A 19,021-nucleotide genomic window follows, 5' to 3' on the forward strand; every position below is an offset into this window, starting at 1 on the left:
CCCCCTCAGCTCCGGCCGGCCCCGCTAATATCTCCCCCCCTCGCCTCCTTCACCCTCCACCGGTCCCCCCCCGGCTCCGGTGGCACCGCCTGAGTGGCTTCCAGCCACTCAGGCCCCGCCAATCTCTCCCCCCCCATCTCCTTCCCTTCACCTCCGGCTCCGGCAGCCGGTCTCCTCCTCCTCTCCCCCTGCCTCGGCTCTGGCGGTGAGGCCTAAGCGGCTTCCAGCCGCCGGCCCACCGCAGGGTTCCCAGAGTGTCCCTGCGCATGCGCAGGAAATGCTCTTTTACTTTTGGGGGGATTTAAATATCCCCCCTATATTTTTTCAACCTTTTAGATTTTTGTGCACACCTGGGGACTGCCCCAAGTGTGCAGGAAAATCTCCCTGCCCCCCAGGTGCCCCCGATGTGCAGATTTAGATATCCGCACGCAGGGGGCGCCTTCGCTATTAGATATATAGATATTAGAATACTGAATGGATGTCTGCTGACAACATTACATCCAGTTTAAAATAAACTGTTAAGTGTCCTCCATGCCTGACTGGAGATAATTAAGATTCCGTTACTTCCCACAATTAGAAAAAAACACCTTTAGACAGTTATCTGCTCTTTTGACATATTTATTGCTTTACAACTGTTGATCTTATAACCTTAACTTGTTATTTAGTTTTTCACTTTGCATAACTTAAACACCATCATGTTACATGTTAATTTCCTGTTAAATCCCTGTCTATAAGTTTGGAACCTCATCTACCATTCCTATGTGTTTGAAAAAGTGTGCCTTGCACACGAAAGCTCACACCTTGAATAAACCTTTGTTGGTTTTAGTGCCACTGGACTCTAAATTTGTTCTACTGCTTCAGACTAACAAGGCTGACCAACTGGATCTATCTTGAGAAACAAGTACATCTTTCTGGATAAAAGTGCAACTCCTTCGGTTCAGTGCTGGCTGTGTCGCCACCAATGACCGCGGTGTGGAGGGTTAAGTACAAAGGGGGTCCAGAGAAGATGAAGCCATAAGTACATGTGAACTGCAGAGGCTAGATGCACACTGGAGCCACCTGCACCCCCCAACCTATTAGCCATGTGGACATGTTCAACCATTCGACAGAGACAGTTGCCGTCTCTATCAAATCGCATGTGACCGTCATGGCCTTTGATGCAGCACTGAGTTCCAGTGAAACAGTTTGACCTGTGAGAAGCCAGGACTCATGGATGAAAACATCTTTTCAATGACAAATCTGCACTGACAATCCCATTAATAGGATTAAGGTTCATTAAGGACATGTTTTGTCATGGAAGTCTGCCCCAAATACACTGGAGCTTTAAGGCTTGCACCAAAAACCTGGGGCCTCTTAACTGCATCTTCTTGCACCTATTTTAACCAGAGAGCACTCTAGCACTTTAGACCATCCCAGATGTCTTTATGTCTCTCCTTTGTACCCAATCCTTCTTCCAAGGAGCTAGAAACAGTTGCTGGGTTGGTGCCTGATGGACAACTATTACACTCCCGACCAAAGATTCCCCTCTTCTGTGAAGGTAGCAGGTTGACACGGGGGAGGAGGAGGAAGAGGAAGAGGAGGAGGAGAAGGAGAAGAGTTGGTTTCATACCCTACCCTTCACTCGAAGTCTCAGAGTGGTTTACAATCTCCTTCCCTTCCTCTCCCCAAAACAGGCACCCTGTCAGATAGATGTGGCAGGCTGAGAGAGTTCTGAGAGAGCTGTGACTGACCCAAGTTGGCTGCATGAGGAGTGGAGAGTCATACCCAGTTCTCCAGATTAGAGTCCGCCTCTCTTAGAGCCAGTTTGGTGTAGTGGTTAAGTGTGCAGACTCTAATCTGGGAGAACCGGGTTTGATTCCCTACTCCTCCACTTGCACCTGCTGATGTGACCTTGGGTCAGTCACAAGCTCTGGCACAGCTGTCCTTGAAAAAGAGCTGTTTCTGTCAGAGCTCTCTCAGCCCCACCCACCTCACAGGGTGTCTGTTGTGGGGAGGGAAAGGGAAAGGAGTTTGTAAGCCGCTCTGAGACTCCAAGTGAAGGGCAGGGTATAAATCCAATCTCTTCTTCTTCTTCTTCTTAACCACTACATCTTCACTCTGTAGCTCACTGAGGCTGTGGCTCAGTGGTAGAGCATCTGCCTAGCGTGCAGAAAGTCCCAGGTTCAATCCGTGGCATCTCCAGTTAAAAGGAGACCCTGGAGAGCCACTGCCAGTTTGAATAGACAATATGATGATGGTCTGATTCAGTGTAAGGCAGCTTCATGTGTTCCTGCTTCCTGGATCTTGCTGGTATGACTCCCTTCCCCTTCTATCGGTGTCCCTCTGTCCACCTTGGTGCCTTCTCAGTCTCCCTGATAAATTCTGCCTCCTCCAGGCCCCATGCCAAAGTTCCACAGGTGGGTTCCCTTTCACGATTTGTCATGGGCATAACACATCAGAACAGCATAAATACTTGCACTGGGTGGACTGTTTACATATTGCCGCTATTTATTTGAAGGGCTGCCATTCTGTGACTTGCAATGATTTTAAGCTGCTTAGGTTTTGTTTAGCATTCTGTATTGCTTTCTTTCTATAGTCTGCCTTCTGGAATAGTTCAGGACAATCAAATATGGGTTACTTCCACACAGATGTTTTGCTGCAATTTGGCATCTAAACTGGAGCAGGGTTTTGTTTTGTTTTTTGAAGTATGCACAAGATGTCATCCCCTAATTGCCCACTTTTCAGGCTCTCCTCCCACTTTGCTGCAATCTTTACGGTTTGATACAATCTTTTTGGAAGAATCACAGTCAAAATACCTTTACATGCTGTTTGGATTGTGAGGAGCACATTGTTGGAGGTCCAATCCAATCAGTAGTATTTGCTGTGCCTCTGCCAAGAGCTTTTTGAGGGCTTAAAAATTAGTAATTGCTAGATCACTGTAGTGTTATAATGTAACAACTACCCATGGCCATGATCTGCTAGTTCCTCTGAACACCCAGCTTTAAAAAAAAAAGTTTCTAGCCCTTTTAATTGTAGATATACAAGGGAAAATGTTCAGAAAACATGTTATAAATAGGTCTGAACATGCAGTAATTCTGGCTGCCCTGGTTGATGTCTGAATGTAGGTGACCCAATAAATCAGGGTCTGAAACTAGGGTGAAGAATGATTTGTACTAATTGTGGTTTATTACCTAATTGTCAGTCTAATTGTGCTTTGTTGTTGGTCTTTGGGTGCATTTTTATCCCATCCTTCCTCCAAGAAGCTCCAGGTGGCATAAATGGATCTTCGTTCCTTGTTTCTATCCTCACAACAACCCTCTGAGGTGGATCAGACTAAGGCAGGGGGATTGGCCTAGCATTACATAGTGAGCTTCAAGGCAGTGTGGGAATTTTACATCAGGACTCCCAGATCCTAGTCTGACCAGTCTAGCCATTACACCAAACTATGGCATCTGAATTCACAAACTGCAGTTTATTTGGTAGCACGCCCTTTGCACCCCCCTGGCCATGGAAACAGTAGGATGTGGCAAATGGCCTCCTCACTGAGAGGTGCAGAAGATCCCAGTTCAGAGAAAACACAAAGCTATTGTTCATTTTAATTATGGTTAGTTTATGAAACCAGGATTTGTTGTCTCCTGCTTCACATATGCTAGCTACTGCAGGGACTAGCACACTCACTTGAGCACTTTCGGGATGCGGGGATCAACTGCTGTCCTCCCCCCTGTCCCCCCCATTCCTTTATAAGCATGACTGAATGAGTCACAGAGACAGACTTGCAGCATTTCAAATATTAAATTTAATAAGAAAATAAAAAGTATGCACAGGACCTGTAAACACATCAGACAGAGTAAAGATTAAAAGAAAAGGTGATAACACACACTCCTCTGACCCCTAACTCTTTACACATCTTAAACAATGGGAAATCAGGATAGGATAGGCTGTTGCTTTTTAGAGTTGGAGAGCATTTTGAAATAATCCATTACCTTGTTGCAGTGTTGCAGGGCTTTTCCCCTATCATGACATCTGAAGCATTGCACAAAGTACAGTACACCAACCATGGTTAATTATTATGTCTGCAAGCAGCCCGCGTTGGATTTATAATCATAAAGAGTATTTAGAGAGTGAACTCATAATTCAGCTTGTTTATTAATCACCTGCAGTAGGCTTTTTAGTCTGTTAATTGAACAACTGAAACTTCTGATTTAGAAATGTTTCAAATAAATTCTCGTGAGCTTCTCTTAAACAGACACCTCTCCCAGCCTGTGTCGGGCATTTTACTTCTCCATGATTCCTTTTCAATCTATAGTACATTTGTTTTTTTGCAGCAGAAATAAGATGCCAAAGGTTTAACACAACCCCTCCCCACACTCTGAGAAAAACTGTTCCTAAACCAGAGTTTTTGAAAAAGTGGACATTATAAGACTGGACAGCTCCTGGGAAGATTTTCCAGTTAACTTTTCTTTAAGTTGAATCTTAATAAGGTGCTTGCCCATAGACCTAAGGTTAACTCTTTTTTCCCTGCTGTTCCACAGCCTCAGTGATTGTGACTCGAAGCAATCATGAATGAAGTTCCCTGGGGATTACATAATTGGTTACATGAGGACATTTCCCAATGTGTTGAACTCCCTGTGGATCAATAATTTCATTACTGCAGCTTAATTTATACAGAATCTATCAGGCTGCAGAGAGACTTCCGAAAGTGTCATGGGGCCATCACTTCCGATAAATACCTAACTCAGTTTAAAAGCAAAAAAGACAAAGAAAACTGTTGGGGGGGATTTCAGTAGCTAACTGCTGAGACTGCTCATATAGGAATACCTTTACTGATTAAAAGCTTGATTTGTTATTTATTGGAGCTGGTGTGTCTTCTTCTTGCAATCTGATGATCTCATTGATCATTATGGCAGGAGACAAGAGGTCTAAATGGACACGATATTATCAGCCGCAACCAGATCTGTGCATATTTTCCTGTTTGCACAACTTCAGAACAAGGTCACACGATTTGCATTGATGCAGAATAAGGCCACAAGATTTACCCTGATGCAAAATGTCAACTCTGGTGCTTTTTTTTTTCTTCTAAAGCATGAACATACACAAGAAGATGCCTTATACAGGGTCAGACCACTGGTCTATCAAGTTCAGTACTGTCTGCTCATACTGGCAGTGGCTCTGCAGGGTCCCAGGCAGAGAAAAGGGTGTTCACAGCACCAGCTACCTGATCATTTTCACTGGAGATGCCGGGGACTGAACCCAGGACCCAGGGGTCATTTCGTAGAAAAAGAGCTAGGGGAACTCATTAGCATAACTCATTAGCATATGCCACACCCCCTGACATCAGGGGCCCGGCGGTGGACCTGCAAGGCCAGCGGGAGTGCGAGGAAGCCCCGCCAAGGCCCTTCTTGGCCCCAGGCAGGCAGGGGTGGGGAGAGGCGGGGAGGAAGCAACTTACCCTCCCTCTTCTCCTGCCTCCTCCTGGCTGAATGAGGGCTGGAAGCAGGGCGGCCGGAAGCAGGGGACCGGTCTTCATCATGTGCCCCGCCCCCCTGCACCTCACCCGGGGGAACTGCGTTCCCCTGCGTCCCCCCCCGAAATGACCTCTGCCAGGACCTTGAAATGCAAAGCAGATGCTCCTGTCCCTGAGCTATAGCCCCACCTAATGTTTCTATCCCTTATGGATGCAAAGCAAAGACCTAAAGCAAGGACCAGCCCTCGGAAAACCCAAGACAGAAGCCAGATGCCAAAGGGATGTTGTCTGCCCCCCAGTTGTCAATGAAGAAGCTTAAAGAAGGTGCTGCGTCTTTAAAAATGAACTTGGAGAGAGGAAGTAAGTGAGGGGCGGAGGTGTTCACTGGCGGGCAGCAGTGGCAAGGGGGGCAGCCGTAGGCAGTACCCCTTGTGGAACCCTTGCTAGGTATCAGTGACCTCCAACATGGTTCTTATAGGTGACATGGCACACGGTAATGTGTTTCCTGGTGCTCACATTCTTCCTCTCCAAAACAAAGAGCCATCTGCAGCTTTCCTCCACCTCACTGGAGCAGAAAGTATTTCTGAAGAGCCCAGCAGCTGTCTCCATCATAGTTAGTGCTTGGCTTGGAACCTCCTTATATTTTGTGATTGGCTCCTGTTCCCGTGGCAGCCATTTTGTGGTTGGCCAAGCCTCCAACATGACAGCCATTTTGAAGGGGGGGCCCACTACCTGTTCTCAACATTCTAAAGTGCCCACAAGCAACGCTCTCTCTAAGCTGTGGAGTCTTGTGAGCAAAAATTCTACTTTCTAAGCTACTGGCGTTTAAGTTGTGAGCGAGTGATTTGGCTACTGCATAAATTAGTTTGCTTTGGAGCCATCCTTGCTGAACTAAGACAAAAATGTGTGAGCCGGAAGCTAAAAAACTGAGCTAGCTCACACTAACTCAGCTTAGAGGGAATATTGCCCACAAGCTCAGCAAGGTTGAGGAACCCAGAAGTAAACACAGCAACCTCTGGAAAGCCCCACTGAAATGCTCTGAAAGAGCTCCATTTCAAAACAGCCTTTACATGTGTGGTGGAATTGTTATGTGTGTCTTTGCATACTCTCACAGCAAACATATTTGCATTCCATGTCTTATTGTACATCCAGACTCTTCCTGTTCTCAGGGCAGAATCTGAGGTGTGGGAACAATCCCCGTGAATTTTGCCCACATAACTGCGGCTCCCATTCAACTCAAATTCTCCAGCAATGTTTGGGTATAAGAGACTATGGTCCCGTTCACACGAGGGGATTTGGGCCAGTTGCGGGCCAGTTCGGGTGCGGATCAAAGCAGCGCGATCACACCAGAACATCTGGGAAGCGTCCTGCTTCCGTGCCCGAACTGGCCCAAATCCGCCCTGACCCGCCCCAAACTGAACCACCTACCTTGGGTGGTTCAACTCGTTGGGGCGCTTCAAGCCGGGCGTGTGATAGCCGGCGCTTCCTTGCGCCGGCTCAACCCCAGCCCGGAGCCGAACTGCGCATGCCCGGACATGCGCAGTTCGGCCGGCCCCCGAGTAGGGCGTGTTTTCTCCCCGGCGTTTGATCGCGCCGGGGAGAAACGGCGGCGCGGCCGGGAGATCCGTGAGATCCCGCCGCGCCGTGTCAACATTGGCGCGGCTTTTAAAAGCCGCGCCTTTTCCCCTGCGTGTGGCAGGGGCCTATGAGAGTTAATTCCTGTTGTGTTCAACTGTCAACAGATTAGCCACACTGCTGCAAAAGACCTGGGAAATGCCTGCTGATGTTTTGTGAACTCAGATCCATGCCAAAGTTAGCCTAGGTGTTCCCTTGCCCTCTCATCCTCAGGCAGGCGGCTTTGGAGGTTCACCCTGGGCCTCAAAAGCAAGCTAGTACTTCAAGTGAGGAGGCTAAGCTGTTCTTTAAATGTCTCTGGCTCATGCTAAGTAGACTCTTAGGATGACCAAGTAAGTGTTCCTTGTTTCACACATCTTGCTGACAGCCAAACTGCAAATGAATCCTCACATTTATTTATGCACCTGCTCATCATCAATATACCTAATACTCAACATGACAAAATCTGTGGATACTTAAATCCAGATACTGAAGCCATGAACAGACAAGACAGATCTTTCTACAAACCTGAAAAACACCCCAGATTTGCAATAAATAAATAAATCGGAAACCTTACAAACATGGAGAGTTAATCCCTCAAATTATTAGACCGGGTACCTGTAGCTTTACGAAATGAATGCCCTGTGGCCGTTGCTAGGTAACCACAACAGTATTTCAAACCTTCAAGCCTTGGTTTCTTACAGCAAAAGGCAAGGGGAAGGGGCAGAACCCTTTGCAGGGCTGTTTTGGCCTTTGAGGGAGGACTCATTGAGGCCAAGCCCGGGAGCAACTGACTTGCTACCACCTGATTGGTATGACTGACCCAGGAATGGCTGCTTACTACTGTTCAACAGCAGCCACTCCATGAAAGCCAATGTAGGCCCCGTTCACACAAGGCGATTTGGCCCGGGAGCGGGACAGTTCGGGGGCGGGTCAAACCGGCGCGATCACACCACAACACCTGTAAAGCGCCGTGATACCGTCCCCGAACTGGCCCTTTCCCGGGAAAAAGTGCCTCAAACTGAACCACCTACCTCGGTGGTTCAAACAGAAGAGGCGCTTCTTCCCGGGCGTCTGATCGCCGGCGCTCCCTTACGCCGGCTCAAGCCCGGGCCGGAGCCGAACTGCGCATGCTCCGACATGCGCAGATCGGCTGGCTCCCGGTTAGAGCCGTCTTTTCTCTCCGGCGTTTGATCGCGCCGGGGAGAAAAGGCGGCTCGGCCGGGGGATCCGTGGGGTCCCGCCGAGCCGTATCAACGTTGGCGCGGCTTTTAACAGCCGCGCTTTAAAGGGCTTTTCCCCTGCCGTGTGGCAGGGGGCGGAGTGGAGTAGTCAGAGTTTCAGATTAGAGTCTGGGAGACTAAGGTCAAATCACCACTCTGCTGTGAAAGCTCACTAGGTGATTTGGGGCCTGTTGACATTCTCAACCTAACTTACCTATCAGGGTTGTTATGAAAATACAATGGAGAAGAGAATGATATAAGCAGCTTTGGGTATCCACTGAGGAGAAAAGTAGGGTATAAATGAAGTAAATAATACATATAAATGAAGATGGATGGCAAATAAAATCAAAGAATCATAGAATCACAGAGCTGGAAGGGGCCATACGGGCCATCTAGTCCAACCCCTGCTGAATGCAGGATCAGCCGAGAGCATCCCTGACAAGATAAAAAGTAGGTTGGCGGTGGTTGGGAAGGAGAGAGGGAAAGTTAAAAAAGGTAAAGGTATGAAAGAGGAAATGGTGTGGGAGGGAGTGTACAGGAGGCAGAGAAGTGCCCTCTACAAGTCCTTGTGGGTTCCCCCCTCTGCACAACTGGGCCAAGCCTAGAAGTCGGCACCGCACAGAGTTTTTCCAAGGAGAGGCTGCTGGGGGGAGGGAAGGAGGGAAATCTGAAGACAGGGGACAGATAAAGGTAGGTTTGTGTAATGTATCCAGTCCAGACAAGTCCAGAGACAAACGTCGAGCTTCGCTCCAAGAAACAATGGACTATGCGGATCCTAGCCCACTCCAATCAGGGGGCTGGGTTCCCGGCCAAGAGCCTATGGGACTCTCGGCTACTGTAAATAACCTATAGGGAATTAGGGGTGTGTTTTGGGTGGCGGTTTCTCAGGGGATATAAGCCGGCCTGCGAGCCGGCCAAAGTCGTCTTGTTCCTGATTGAATAAAATACGCTTTGCTGAAATCACTCTCCGTGTGTGTACTTTTCAGTTTGGCTGGTGGGTGGGAAGGGGAGAAGGAAGCAAGAAAGGGGTAGAGGTGATAGGGGCTGCCAGGAGGAGGAAAAGAGTGGGGGAGGGGGAAATGAGATGCCCCCTGCGAGCATGCATGAGTGCAAACAACCGATCTCCACCCTTCTCAGGAGACTTCAGAGGATGAGGCACCACCAGCACTCGAGCCACATAGGAGGGGATTGCAGGAGTCACCACTGCCCAGGCCGGCCTGCTCCCTGCAGGGCGGTGGGGAGGAGGACAGACAGTCGGCGAAGGGAAAGGCAGGCAGGCAGACCAGGGGAGGGGACAGGCAAGCGAGATTCCCCCCTCCCCTTGAGCTTGCATTTGGGGGCAGCTGCTGTTGCCCATCCCTCCCTCAGCCACTGAGACAGGCATCGCAGCACGCTGGCAAGCAAGAAAGAGGAGAGGGAAGGAGGAGTGGGAGCCACTGCCCCCCATCGTGGCCACCTTGTGTTACCCCTGGAGGGGAACAGGGAGGAGAAGCAGGCAGAGGGGGAACAGCTGTCCCTCCCCTGGTTCCCAGGCAGCACTGGGAAGAGGGGTGGGGGGGGAGGATTGGGAGCCACTGCCACCTTCAACCCCCTTGACTGCTGAGGCAGTAGCACAGCAGGCTGGCAGGTGTAGGGGAGGAAGAGCAGGACTATCCCCCCCCCCTCCGTGGTCCACTCCTCTGCCATGTGAGCCAGTGGGGCAGGCTGATGGGCAAGTGCTTGATTGGTTGGGTAAGCAAGCAGGTGAGGAAGGAGGATGGGATTTCCCCTCTACCGTCAGTCTCACAGGTCCCCCTCGTGTATATATATATGTGTTGCAATTGTGGGAACTGCCATTGAAAGAGGGAGATGGGCATGAAAGGGGTGATTTAACTCTTTCTCCTTGTGCGTTTCCTTAACTTCCCCTCCATTTGAATCATAGAGTTGGAAGGGACCTCCAGGGTCATCTAGTCCAACCCCCTGCACAATGCAGGAAATTCATAAATACCTCCCCCTCCATACCTCCAGTGACCCCCTGTTCCATGCCCAGTTCCATACCCTTGCTGGGTAAACAATATTGATATCATCCCCCCCCCTCCAGAATGGGTGAAAAACAGCTGAGGGTGGCTCAAACAGGAAAGTCATATGAGGGGTGAGTTCAAGAGCCCCTCTCCTCCCATGCCCATCTCCTCTGTTAAATCACACCCCTTGCTGCATTGTGTGTGTGTGTGGGGAAACATGACATACAATTTCCAGTTTGTTCAGGGCCTTGGAACTGGTTGATAGAGTCCCAAATAAAGACGGAAAGTAACCCACCCTCTCCCTCTCTACTTGGAATTGAAGTCCAGCTCTGCCCTCTAATATGTAAGCTTTAGCTCTGTCGAGGCAGCGAGCTGAAGTGTCTTGTCATGCTAAGCATTGGTCTAGCCATATGAAGTGATTTAAAGATATACAAAGCTTTAAGCTTTATTCCCCCCCCAAACCCCCCCCCCCAACATCAGATTTCCAGGTAGCTTCAGTGTTCCCTCTTCCAGTTCTTAACTTTCAGTTGGATTCCTTTACCTCATAAACTATGTAATTATTAAGACTGTGAGCTCTCCGGGGACAGAAAGGTTTGAGTTTGGGCTAATGTGAGACATAAAACAAAAATCATTCAACAAAACATCTAGCTATTTAGTTTTACATTCAACATTTGAAAAATCTTGGTATTCCCCCCCCCCCCACATACCCCTTTCCTTTTGTTGCAAGTCCATAGAATTTCTTAGCATCTCAAGAAGTGGGTGAAAATTTATTCTGAAATAAAATATTCTTAAGTCTTTAAGGTGCAGCAAGATACCTGTTCAAACAGAACAGCTGTGATTTGAGAAGAGGGACAAATAATACATTGCAAAACAAACATAATAATCATTATAATGTTTGACCTTACCTTGGGTAGCCGGTACTTTTCTCTCAAGTGAACCCTCACAACAGCTCTCCCGGCCTTTTTTTGGGTAAACGCAGCATCTCTCTCCATTCTGAAAGCAGAAATGTTTCATAATTGAATGTTTTCTTTTCATAATGTCTGTATTGTGCTTGGCAGCCTGAGAGGCAGAGTAGTGTATTTACTTCAGCATACACACACACACACCCTGTTCTTCTCCCCAACACCATCCCTCCCATCTATTTTACCCTCAGAACAACAAACCCTAGTATTATTATTATTTATCAAATTTCTATACTGCCCATAGCTAAAGCTTTCTGTGTGGTTTTAGAAGAAGAGCCGGTTTTTATACCCCACTTTTCACTAAGGAAAGGAATCTCAGAGCGGCTTACAAACACCTTCCCTTCCTCTTCCCACAACAGACACTCTATAAGGAAGGTGGGGCTGAGAGAGTTCTGAGAGAATTGTGACTGACCCAAGGTCATCCATCTGGCTTCATGTGGAAGAGTGGGGAATCAAACTCAGTTCTCCAGATTAGAGTCCGCTGCTCTTAACCACTACACCAAACTGGCTCTGGTTCAAGCTGAGAGAGAGTGTGTGGCCCAAGGTTATCTAGTAAGCTTCCATGGCAGAGGGGGGATTTGAACCTGGGTCTCTTAGACCTGAATTCATTGCCTGGAAGTGCCTCTGGGCAAATGGCATACTACGTTATTGCATTGCTTCAATGTGTCTGTGTTTTAATGTATTTTAACCTACTGTAAGCCGCCCTGAGCCTGCTAGACAAGAAGGGTGGGATATAAATCAAATTATGTAGTCGAAGGCTTTCACGGCCGGAGTTCATTAGTTGCTGTAGATTTTCCGGGATGTGTGGCCATGATCTTGGCATTGTAGAACCTGACGTTTCTCCAGTAACTGTGACTGGCATCCTCAGAGGTATAAACACAGAAAGATGGAATACTCTCTGTGTCAGGTGAGAAGAAAATGGTTACTTTTACTAAATTTACTGCCTACCATTTTCTTCTCACCTTGACACAGAGAGTATTATATTTTTCTGTGTTTATACCTCTGAGGATGCCAGTCACAGTTACTGGAGAAACGTCAGGTTCTACAATGCCAAGACCACAGCCACACATCCCGGAAAATCTACAGCAACTAATAAATCAAATTAATAAAATAAATAAATAAATAAATTGCTCTAACCATTGTACCATGCTGGCAAATGTAGTTGGGGAGGAGGGTCAAATCACACACTGTGAGACAAATACAAATAAATAGTTAGGGACATGTCTCTGTGATGGCTCAAGTGGTTAAGACACTGAACTGCAGGCTGTGGAAGGTCAGTAGTTCAGCAGTTCAAGACCCGAGTTGCCGCATGATGGAGTGAGCTCCCATCTCTAGTTCCAGCTCCTGCCAACCTAGCAGTTCGAAAGCAAGAAATTGCAAGTAGATAAATAGGTACCACTTCGGTGGGAAGGTAACAGCGTTCCGTACGCCTTGGTGTTTACTCATGCCGGCCACATGACCACGGAAACCTCTTCGGACAGCGCTGGCTCTTCGGCTTTGAAACAGAGGTGAGCACCGCAACCCTAGAGTCGGACGTGACTGGCTTTCGAGCAAGGGGACCTTTACCTTTACCTTACATGTCTCCAAACCCTCCAGGGCTCACAGTGGATGTAAGCTGGACAGCTGTGATAGGCCACAAGAAGACCCTGACAAAGTAGGGTTTCCAGGTCTCCCATGGCCACCAGCAGGGGACAGGGGGTATAGGGTCTCCAGATCCAGGTTGGGAAACTCCTGGAGATTTGGGGATGGAGCCTGGGGAGGACAGGGACTTCAGTGGGATACAATGCCATAGAGCCCACCCTCCAAAGCATCCATTTTCTCCTGATCTCTGTATTCTGAGGAAGTGATCCCTGTAGTCTGGAGACGAGCTGTAATTCTGGGGTATCCCCAGACCCCACCTGGAGGCCAGCATCCCTGCTGACAAATAGCCATGACAAGTTTGCAAAGTTATGTGACTCTCTTTTACATTCAGAGATGGCAAAATGCAGCTGCAATTTGAAGCATCAATCTGTGCTTCATGAAGCACTGAGGTGGGAGATTTGGGTTCAGATCCCTGCTCAGCCATGAACTTCACGTGAGGTAAATTTACCTCAGTCGGCAGAGTTCTGAGGTGGGAGGAACATACTAAAGCTCTTTGACTGGCAGGTGGCAAATCACTCTTTCTGGGTCAAACTCAACAGAGGGATCTACATACATTAATATATATATATATATATATATTTATGTGCCTGCCAATTTGTTTTAAATGCTAGGGTCTATTTTTCGCCTAAAACGGAGCAGGCAGGCAAATCTTGCCTCTCCTCCTTATTTCTACTTTCCATATTTTGAAAAGGGGGTTCAGCCTCCTCCTTATGCTGTTTTCCCAACCTTAAACTGTCTGAGGCAGAGTGTTATTTGACGTATTTTTTTTTAAAAAAACACTATATGTTTTAGGAGAGGGGTTGTGGCTCGGTGGAAGAGAAGAAGAAGAAGTATCCCCAGACCCCACCTGGAGGCCAGCATCCCTGCTGACAAATAGCCATGACAAGTTTGCAAAGTTATGTGACTCTCTTTTACATTCAGAGATGGCAAAATGCAGCTGCAATTTGAAGCATCAATCTGTGCTTCATGAAGCACTGAGGTGGGAGATTTGGGTTCAGATCCCTGCTCAGCCATGAACTTCACGTGAGGTAAATTTACCTCAGTCGGCAGAGTTCTGAGGTGGGAGGAACATACTAAAGCTCTTTGACTGGCAGGTGGCAAATCACTCTTTCTGGGTCAAACTCAACAGAGGGATCTACATACATAAATATATATATATATATATATATATACTTCCCCTCCCCACAACAGACACCCTGTGAGGTGGGTGGGGCTGAGAGAACTCTGACACAAACTGCTCTTTTTCAAGGACAGCTGTGCCAGAGCTTGTGACTGACCCAAGGTCACATCAGCAGGTGCAAGTGGAGGAGTGGGGAATCAAACCCGGTTCTCCCAGATTAGAGTCCGCACACTTAACCACTACACTACACCAGAGCCTTTGTGTTGCATGCAGAAGGTCTCAGGTTCAATCCCTGACTTCTCCATTTCAAAGGACCAGGAAGTAGGTGAGACCCTGAGACCCTGGAGAGCCGCTGCCAGTCAGAGTGGACAATAGTGACCTTGATGGACCAATTATCTGATTCAGTATAAGGCGGCTTCATGTGTGTGTCCTGTTACAGTGCAGGAAAACAGTGCAGGGGGATAGCCAAAGCCCTTTCTCCGTGTCTAATGGGGCCTTGTGTCCAAATCAGGCACTCCCCACTCAAGAATGAAATAAAATCTGCAACTCATCGTGTCTGACTGTTACAAAGGGTAGGGGTCCCAGACTCTGTAATGGGAGAATCTAGCCATTGAACCACACATCTGCCTGGCAGGTTATTGTGCAGAGAGATTTGTAAATGGCAGAAGATATCTCTCTGCCATGACCGGTGGATCAAGATGAAGGGATTACCAAAAGACATTCAGGCAGGGAGGACCCATTCTACCCCAGGCTTTGCTTCAACCCCCGTCTTTAGCCAGCACATGAAGCTGCCTTATACTGAATCGGACCCCTGACCCATCAAAGCCAGTACTGTCTACTCAGATGGGCAGTGGTTCTTCAGGGTCTCGGGCAGAGGTCTTTTGCATCAGTTACCATAGGCGTAGAGTTCAGGGGGGCGCAGGGGCGGGGGCTACCTCCGAAATTTTCCGGGGGGGTCTCAGCCTCCCCCGGGGCTTGAAGAGAAGCCTTTTCATTCCGCCGTCCGTAGACCTGAGGGACCGCGATCCCTTCCCTGTGCCTATTCCGGCTGCTCAAAGGCGTCCCCCGGCGCCTCCGGGAAGTCGGGAGCCTGAATCCACGTGGGTGGGTAGGGTGGGCATCCCGCCCCCGGCTTTCCGCCCCCGGGAACTGCTCGGGGTTTCTGTCGGGGGGGGGGGGTGTTGCATGAGCCCGGTCCCCGGCCATTGCAGGCGTGTAGGAAGCAGGGAGGGACGGGGAGGCGGCGGGATTCCTCCTCCTCCTCCTCCCACGGCGAACAGGAGCGCGGGGCGGGGGAAGGTCTCATTCCACGCGGGGTGGGAGGCTGCTGCCGCCGCCTGAAAGCAGCTCCCCCTCCACTCCCTCCAGCGGCCCAGCCCCAGCCCCCCCCGGAAAATTGGAAAGTCTACGCCCTTGTCAGTTACTACCTATTCCTTTTAACTGGAGATGCCAGGGATTGAACCTGGGACCTTCTGAATGCCAAGCAGCTGTTCTGCCACTGAGCCACAGCCCCTCCATCAACTAAGATTGCATCAAAAAAAATAAAAGGCCAATCCCTCACTAATTCTGGAGGTAATGGGATCTGGCCAGCTGCCCTGACATCGAACAGCGAAACGAGAATTGAAACACTCCTTCCCTCCAGCTGTTGCTTTCATAGGGGTCACAGGGAGGTGGAGGCAGCTGGATCTACCCGTGGAGCAGCGTAAAGTGGTAGAGTCCTGTGACGGTTAAGAGGGCCGTACCACATCAGAGGAGGAATGACATTGTGAATGCCCCTCTCTTAAAATGCTCTCTAGGAGTAGAAAATAAGTACAACATAGAGAGGGCTGGATAAGATCCTTTCTTCCTGATGTGTGGATTTTCTATTGACATGGAGATTTGAGGATTGATTTAAAATAAATAAATAACGGCGCATTCAAAAATACAATTCTCCACCAGCAGCCTGTAGCGGTATTGCTTGTCCTTTACTCTGCAGCATTTGTAAGTTGAGCTACTGAGTGTCTTTCTTGGAGACAGTAATCCCCCAGCAGAATACTATCCCATAATACAACCTCATGACCTGCTTCTTGCCAAGGCGTATAAGGGCATTTCCATCTGCCTCTAATGAAGCTAGAGGTCTGGGTGGGGTGGTTGAGGTACAGGGAACCGTGTCTGGGGTCTCTCTCACACACATATCCCGTAGCAGTGCCATAATTCTTTCGGGGTCTGGTAGTTAATTAATTCCAGTGAACGGAAGCACCATGACTGATCCCCATCCGTGGAACCAGCACAGGTGTTTTCATTCGAAGCTGTATGATGGTATCACTTCCACAACCAAATTACATTGGTAGTATTTGATAGTGTGTTATACAGTGCCATCTCATGTCTGCCAATCTGTCAATTACAGAGGTGTGCAAATGACCAATGAGAGAGAGAGAGAGAGAGAGAGAGAGAGAGAGAGAGACTTGGTATAACACAATTCAGGCTAAAAGGAAAACAAGAGGGTCACCCAGGGTTTAATCCGGCCCAAGCCAGTGATTCACTGTGTCACCTTTGACAAGTCTTCCAACCTCTGTGAACCTCAGGTTGTTCAGCTGTAAAACTGAGATTTGGGGGGGGGGGGACCATCCAATTCCCTTGATGAACAGAGTCACCCATTTATAGAACTGCTGCTCCTTTCCCCCATAGGTTGTCATGTGTATAAATTTTAATACCAATCTGTAAAAGAGTGCCCTCCTATTTTATGCTAAGATATGCAACTGAGCATTTAATGCAACCTGGCTGAAAACCATTACTGATGGTTCTCCTTGTTCAATAGAAGCGTCCAGATTTTCAAGGGGGAGGAGTTTAATTTTTGTATGTTTGTTTTCTAGATGCTTGGTCCCTTCCTTTAAAAAGCCAAAGTATAGATTGCAAAAGATGCTGCATTTAAAGATCCCATATGTTTAGAGAGCTGCATTGCAGAAATGCTTCCTAAATATAGCTCTGCTCCACCTTAAATTCCATATGTAATTAACCTTTCACCCATAATCATCTTAGATGTGGGGGATTTAGACAACCATTATGTAATTGATCATTAGCGAAATGATGCACCAGAGATTTGAAATTTCAGTTGTTGTCGTTGCTGTAATTGTGGTCTGCTTTAATGCTTATACAACTGAAACCCATTTATTTTGCTTAGAATCCTACAAGCAGATTACTGATATAAATGATATGAATATTCTGCCATTCACACATATACATGCATGCATCATGCTTAGCTACCCCTTTCTCCTTCGTTCCTTTTAAATATTTCAAAGCGTAAAGATGGAGGAACAGCTGGGACGAATAAAGACATTTGCATTTATCTCTAATCAGTGGACTGTCCTTTAAAGTAAGAGAATTTTAGTAGACCGCGCTTGCTATTTTTGTCTAATTGAAATGAAAACAGGGAATTCTATGAATAATTTAAGCACACTTCCTTGGGATTTTCAGAGGAACACTCAGGTAACCCTCCGTGGTAACCACTTGCATTTGTTAGAATAAATAAAACCCAATATTATCAAAATAAAACTAAAAGAAACTGCCCAACCAATACACACCAAAGAAGAACCTTTTCGATTACAGTGCAGTTTCAGACAGAGTTACACTCTTCTGAGTGCACTGGAGTCCATAGGCTGCTCAGGACAGTAGCACAAGTTAGGTATGGGGAGCAAGGATAATGAGAAATATCAAATATATTAATGTTTGTGGAGATATTGTTTTGGAGAATGTATCTGGCCCCATATCTGCTTCCCCCCTCCCCACCAGGAATCTTACTGAAGGAGACAGAAATATGATATTGTTTTATTTAGTTTGTTTATATTGTACCTCTTGCCCCAATGGGAACTCAAAGTGGCTTACATAAATCTCCTCTCCTTCATTTTATCCTCACAATAACCTCGAGATAGGTTAGGCTGACAGTGTATGACTGGCCCAAAGTTACCCTGCAAGCTTTCATAGCAGGGTGGGGATTCGAACCTGAATCTCCCAGATTCTGGTCTGACACTCAAACCACTGCACCACACACTCTCTCTATAAATCTTCCAGGCTTTGACTTTGGAATTCCTGCCATGAAAAATCCATGGGCCTTCCAGAGAACATATAACATAGAGATGGAGCTGTATATCTCCCTCGGTCTCGCTCTCTCGTGAGACATTTATGAACGAGCTCCATGACAAGAACATGGAAATGCATACTCACTTCTCCTCTATCAACTGCTTTTGATATTCCTCGTATTCTTCTCGCGTCATCCCAGCGGCTTTAGCAGGATCGGTAGGGGTTGCTTCTTCCGTTTTTTCTTCATTCCCACCACCAAGCCCCAAATTCTTCACCTGGTTGCTCAACATACTTTTCACTATGAAGGCCATTTTCTTCTGTGTCTCGAACTCTCAAAAAAATTTTTTTTGGGGAAACAAGGCAACAGCAGCAAAGCGCAAACCCCCGAAATAAAAGTATAATCTAGGCAGCAAATGGAATTTCTATAGCCCGGGCAGATCTTGAAGGGGACAGCCCTAGTGAAACCGCTATGCCAAAAACAGGTTGTCAGCCATAATCTGGATTAAGGCAGTGAACTCCTTAGTATCCAGAGGCAGATGGTTCAGATTACCCGGAGGAAAAAAAAATCATTAGACACAGCTACCTACTTTTTATATTAATACTTTAAGCCAATTTTCATTATTTTAAAAGAAAAATCACATTTGTTACTGCAATAAGGCTAAAAATTTTCTTCGTTTTTGAGATCTTCAAGCCTAAAGGATGCCTCTCTAGTGGATCCAGTTACTTAGATGCACATGGTAGGACCCAGTTGTTCACAGGAGCCAAATGGAACGCAGCAAATCATGTTGGGTGGATGTGATCGAAAGAGATTTGTGGTGGGATGTGTGTGGGGGGGAGGGGCATGGGATTCTTTTATTAAACCAGTCCTTTTATCTATTCATGTTGTTTTATCCCACTGGGGGCTGGATTTCATTTCATTCTTCTCTGACCAGACTTCTAAGAGTTTTGTGACTGGCTAGTGG

The 19,021-nt window shown here is 47.5% G+C and overlaps 1 protein-coding gene across 1 annotated transcript in view; it reads right to left on the reverse strand.

Moving 5' to 3' along the window:
- Window positions 1-18,370, reverse strand: part of CPLX4 (complexin 4) — a 24,605-nt gene extending 6,235 nt beyond the window's left edge. Inside the window, exons 1-2 of the mRNA XM_015405843.1 lie at window positions 18,204-18,370; window positions 11,186-11,273 (exon numbers count right to left, since the gene is read on the reverse strand). Coding sequence (XP_015261329.1) covers window positions 11,186-11,273; window positions 18,204-18,370 — 255 coding nt within the window. The remainder of the gene's footprint in view (window positions 1-11,185; window positions 11,274-18,203) is intronic.
- Between the last annotated feature and the right edge of the window lie 651 nt (window positions 18,371-19,021).

This window comes from Gekko japonicus, unplaced genomic scaffold (assembly GCF_001447785.1).
Source record: "Gekko japonicus isolate JY-2015 unplaced genomic scaffold, Gekko_japonicus_V1.1 scaffold201, whole genome shotgun sequence".
Taxonomy (NCBI): domain Eukaryota; kingdom Metazoa; phylum Chordata; class Lepidosauria; order Squamata; family Gekkonidae; genus Gekko; species Gekko japonicus.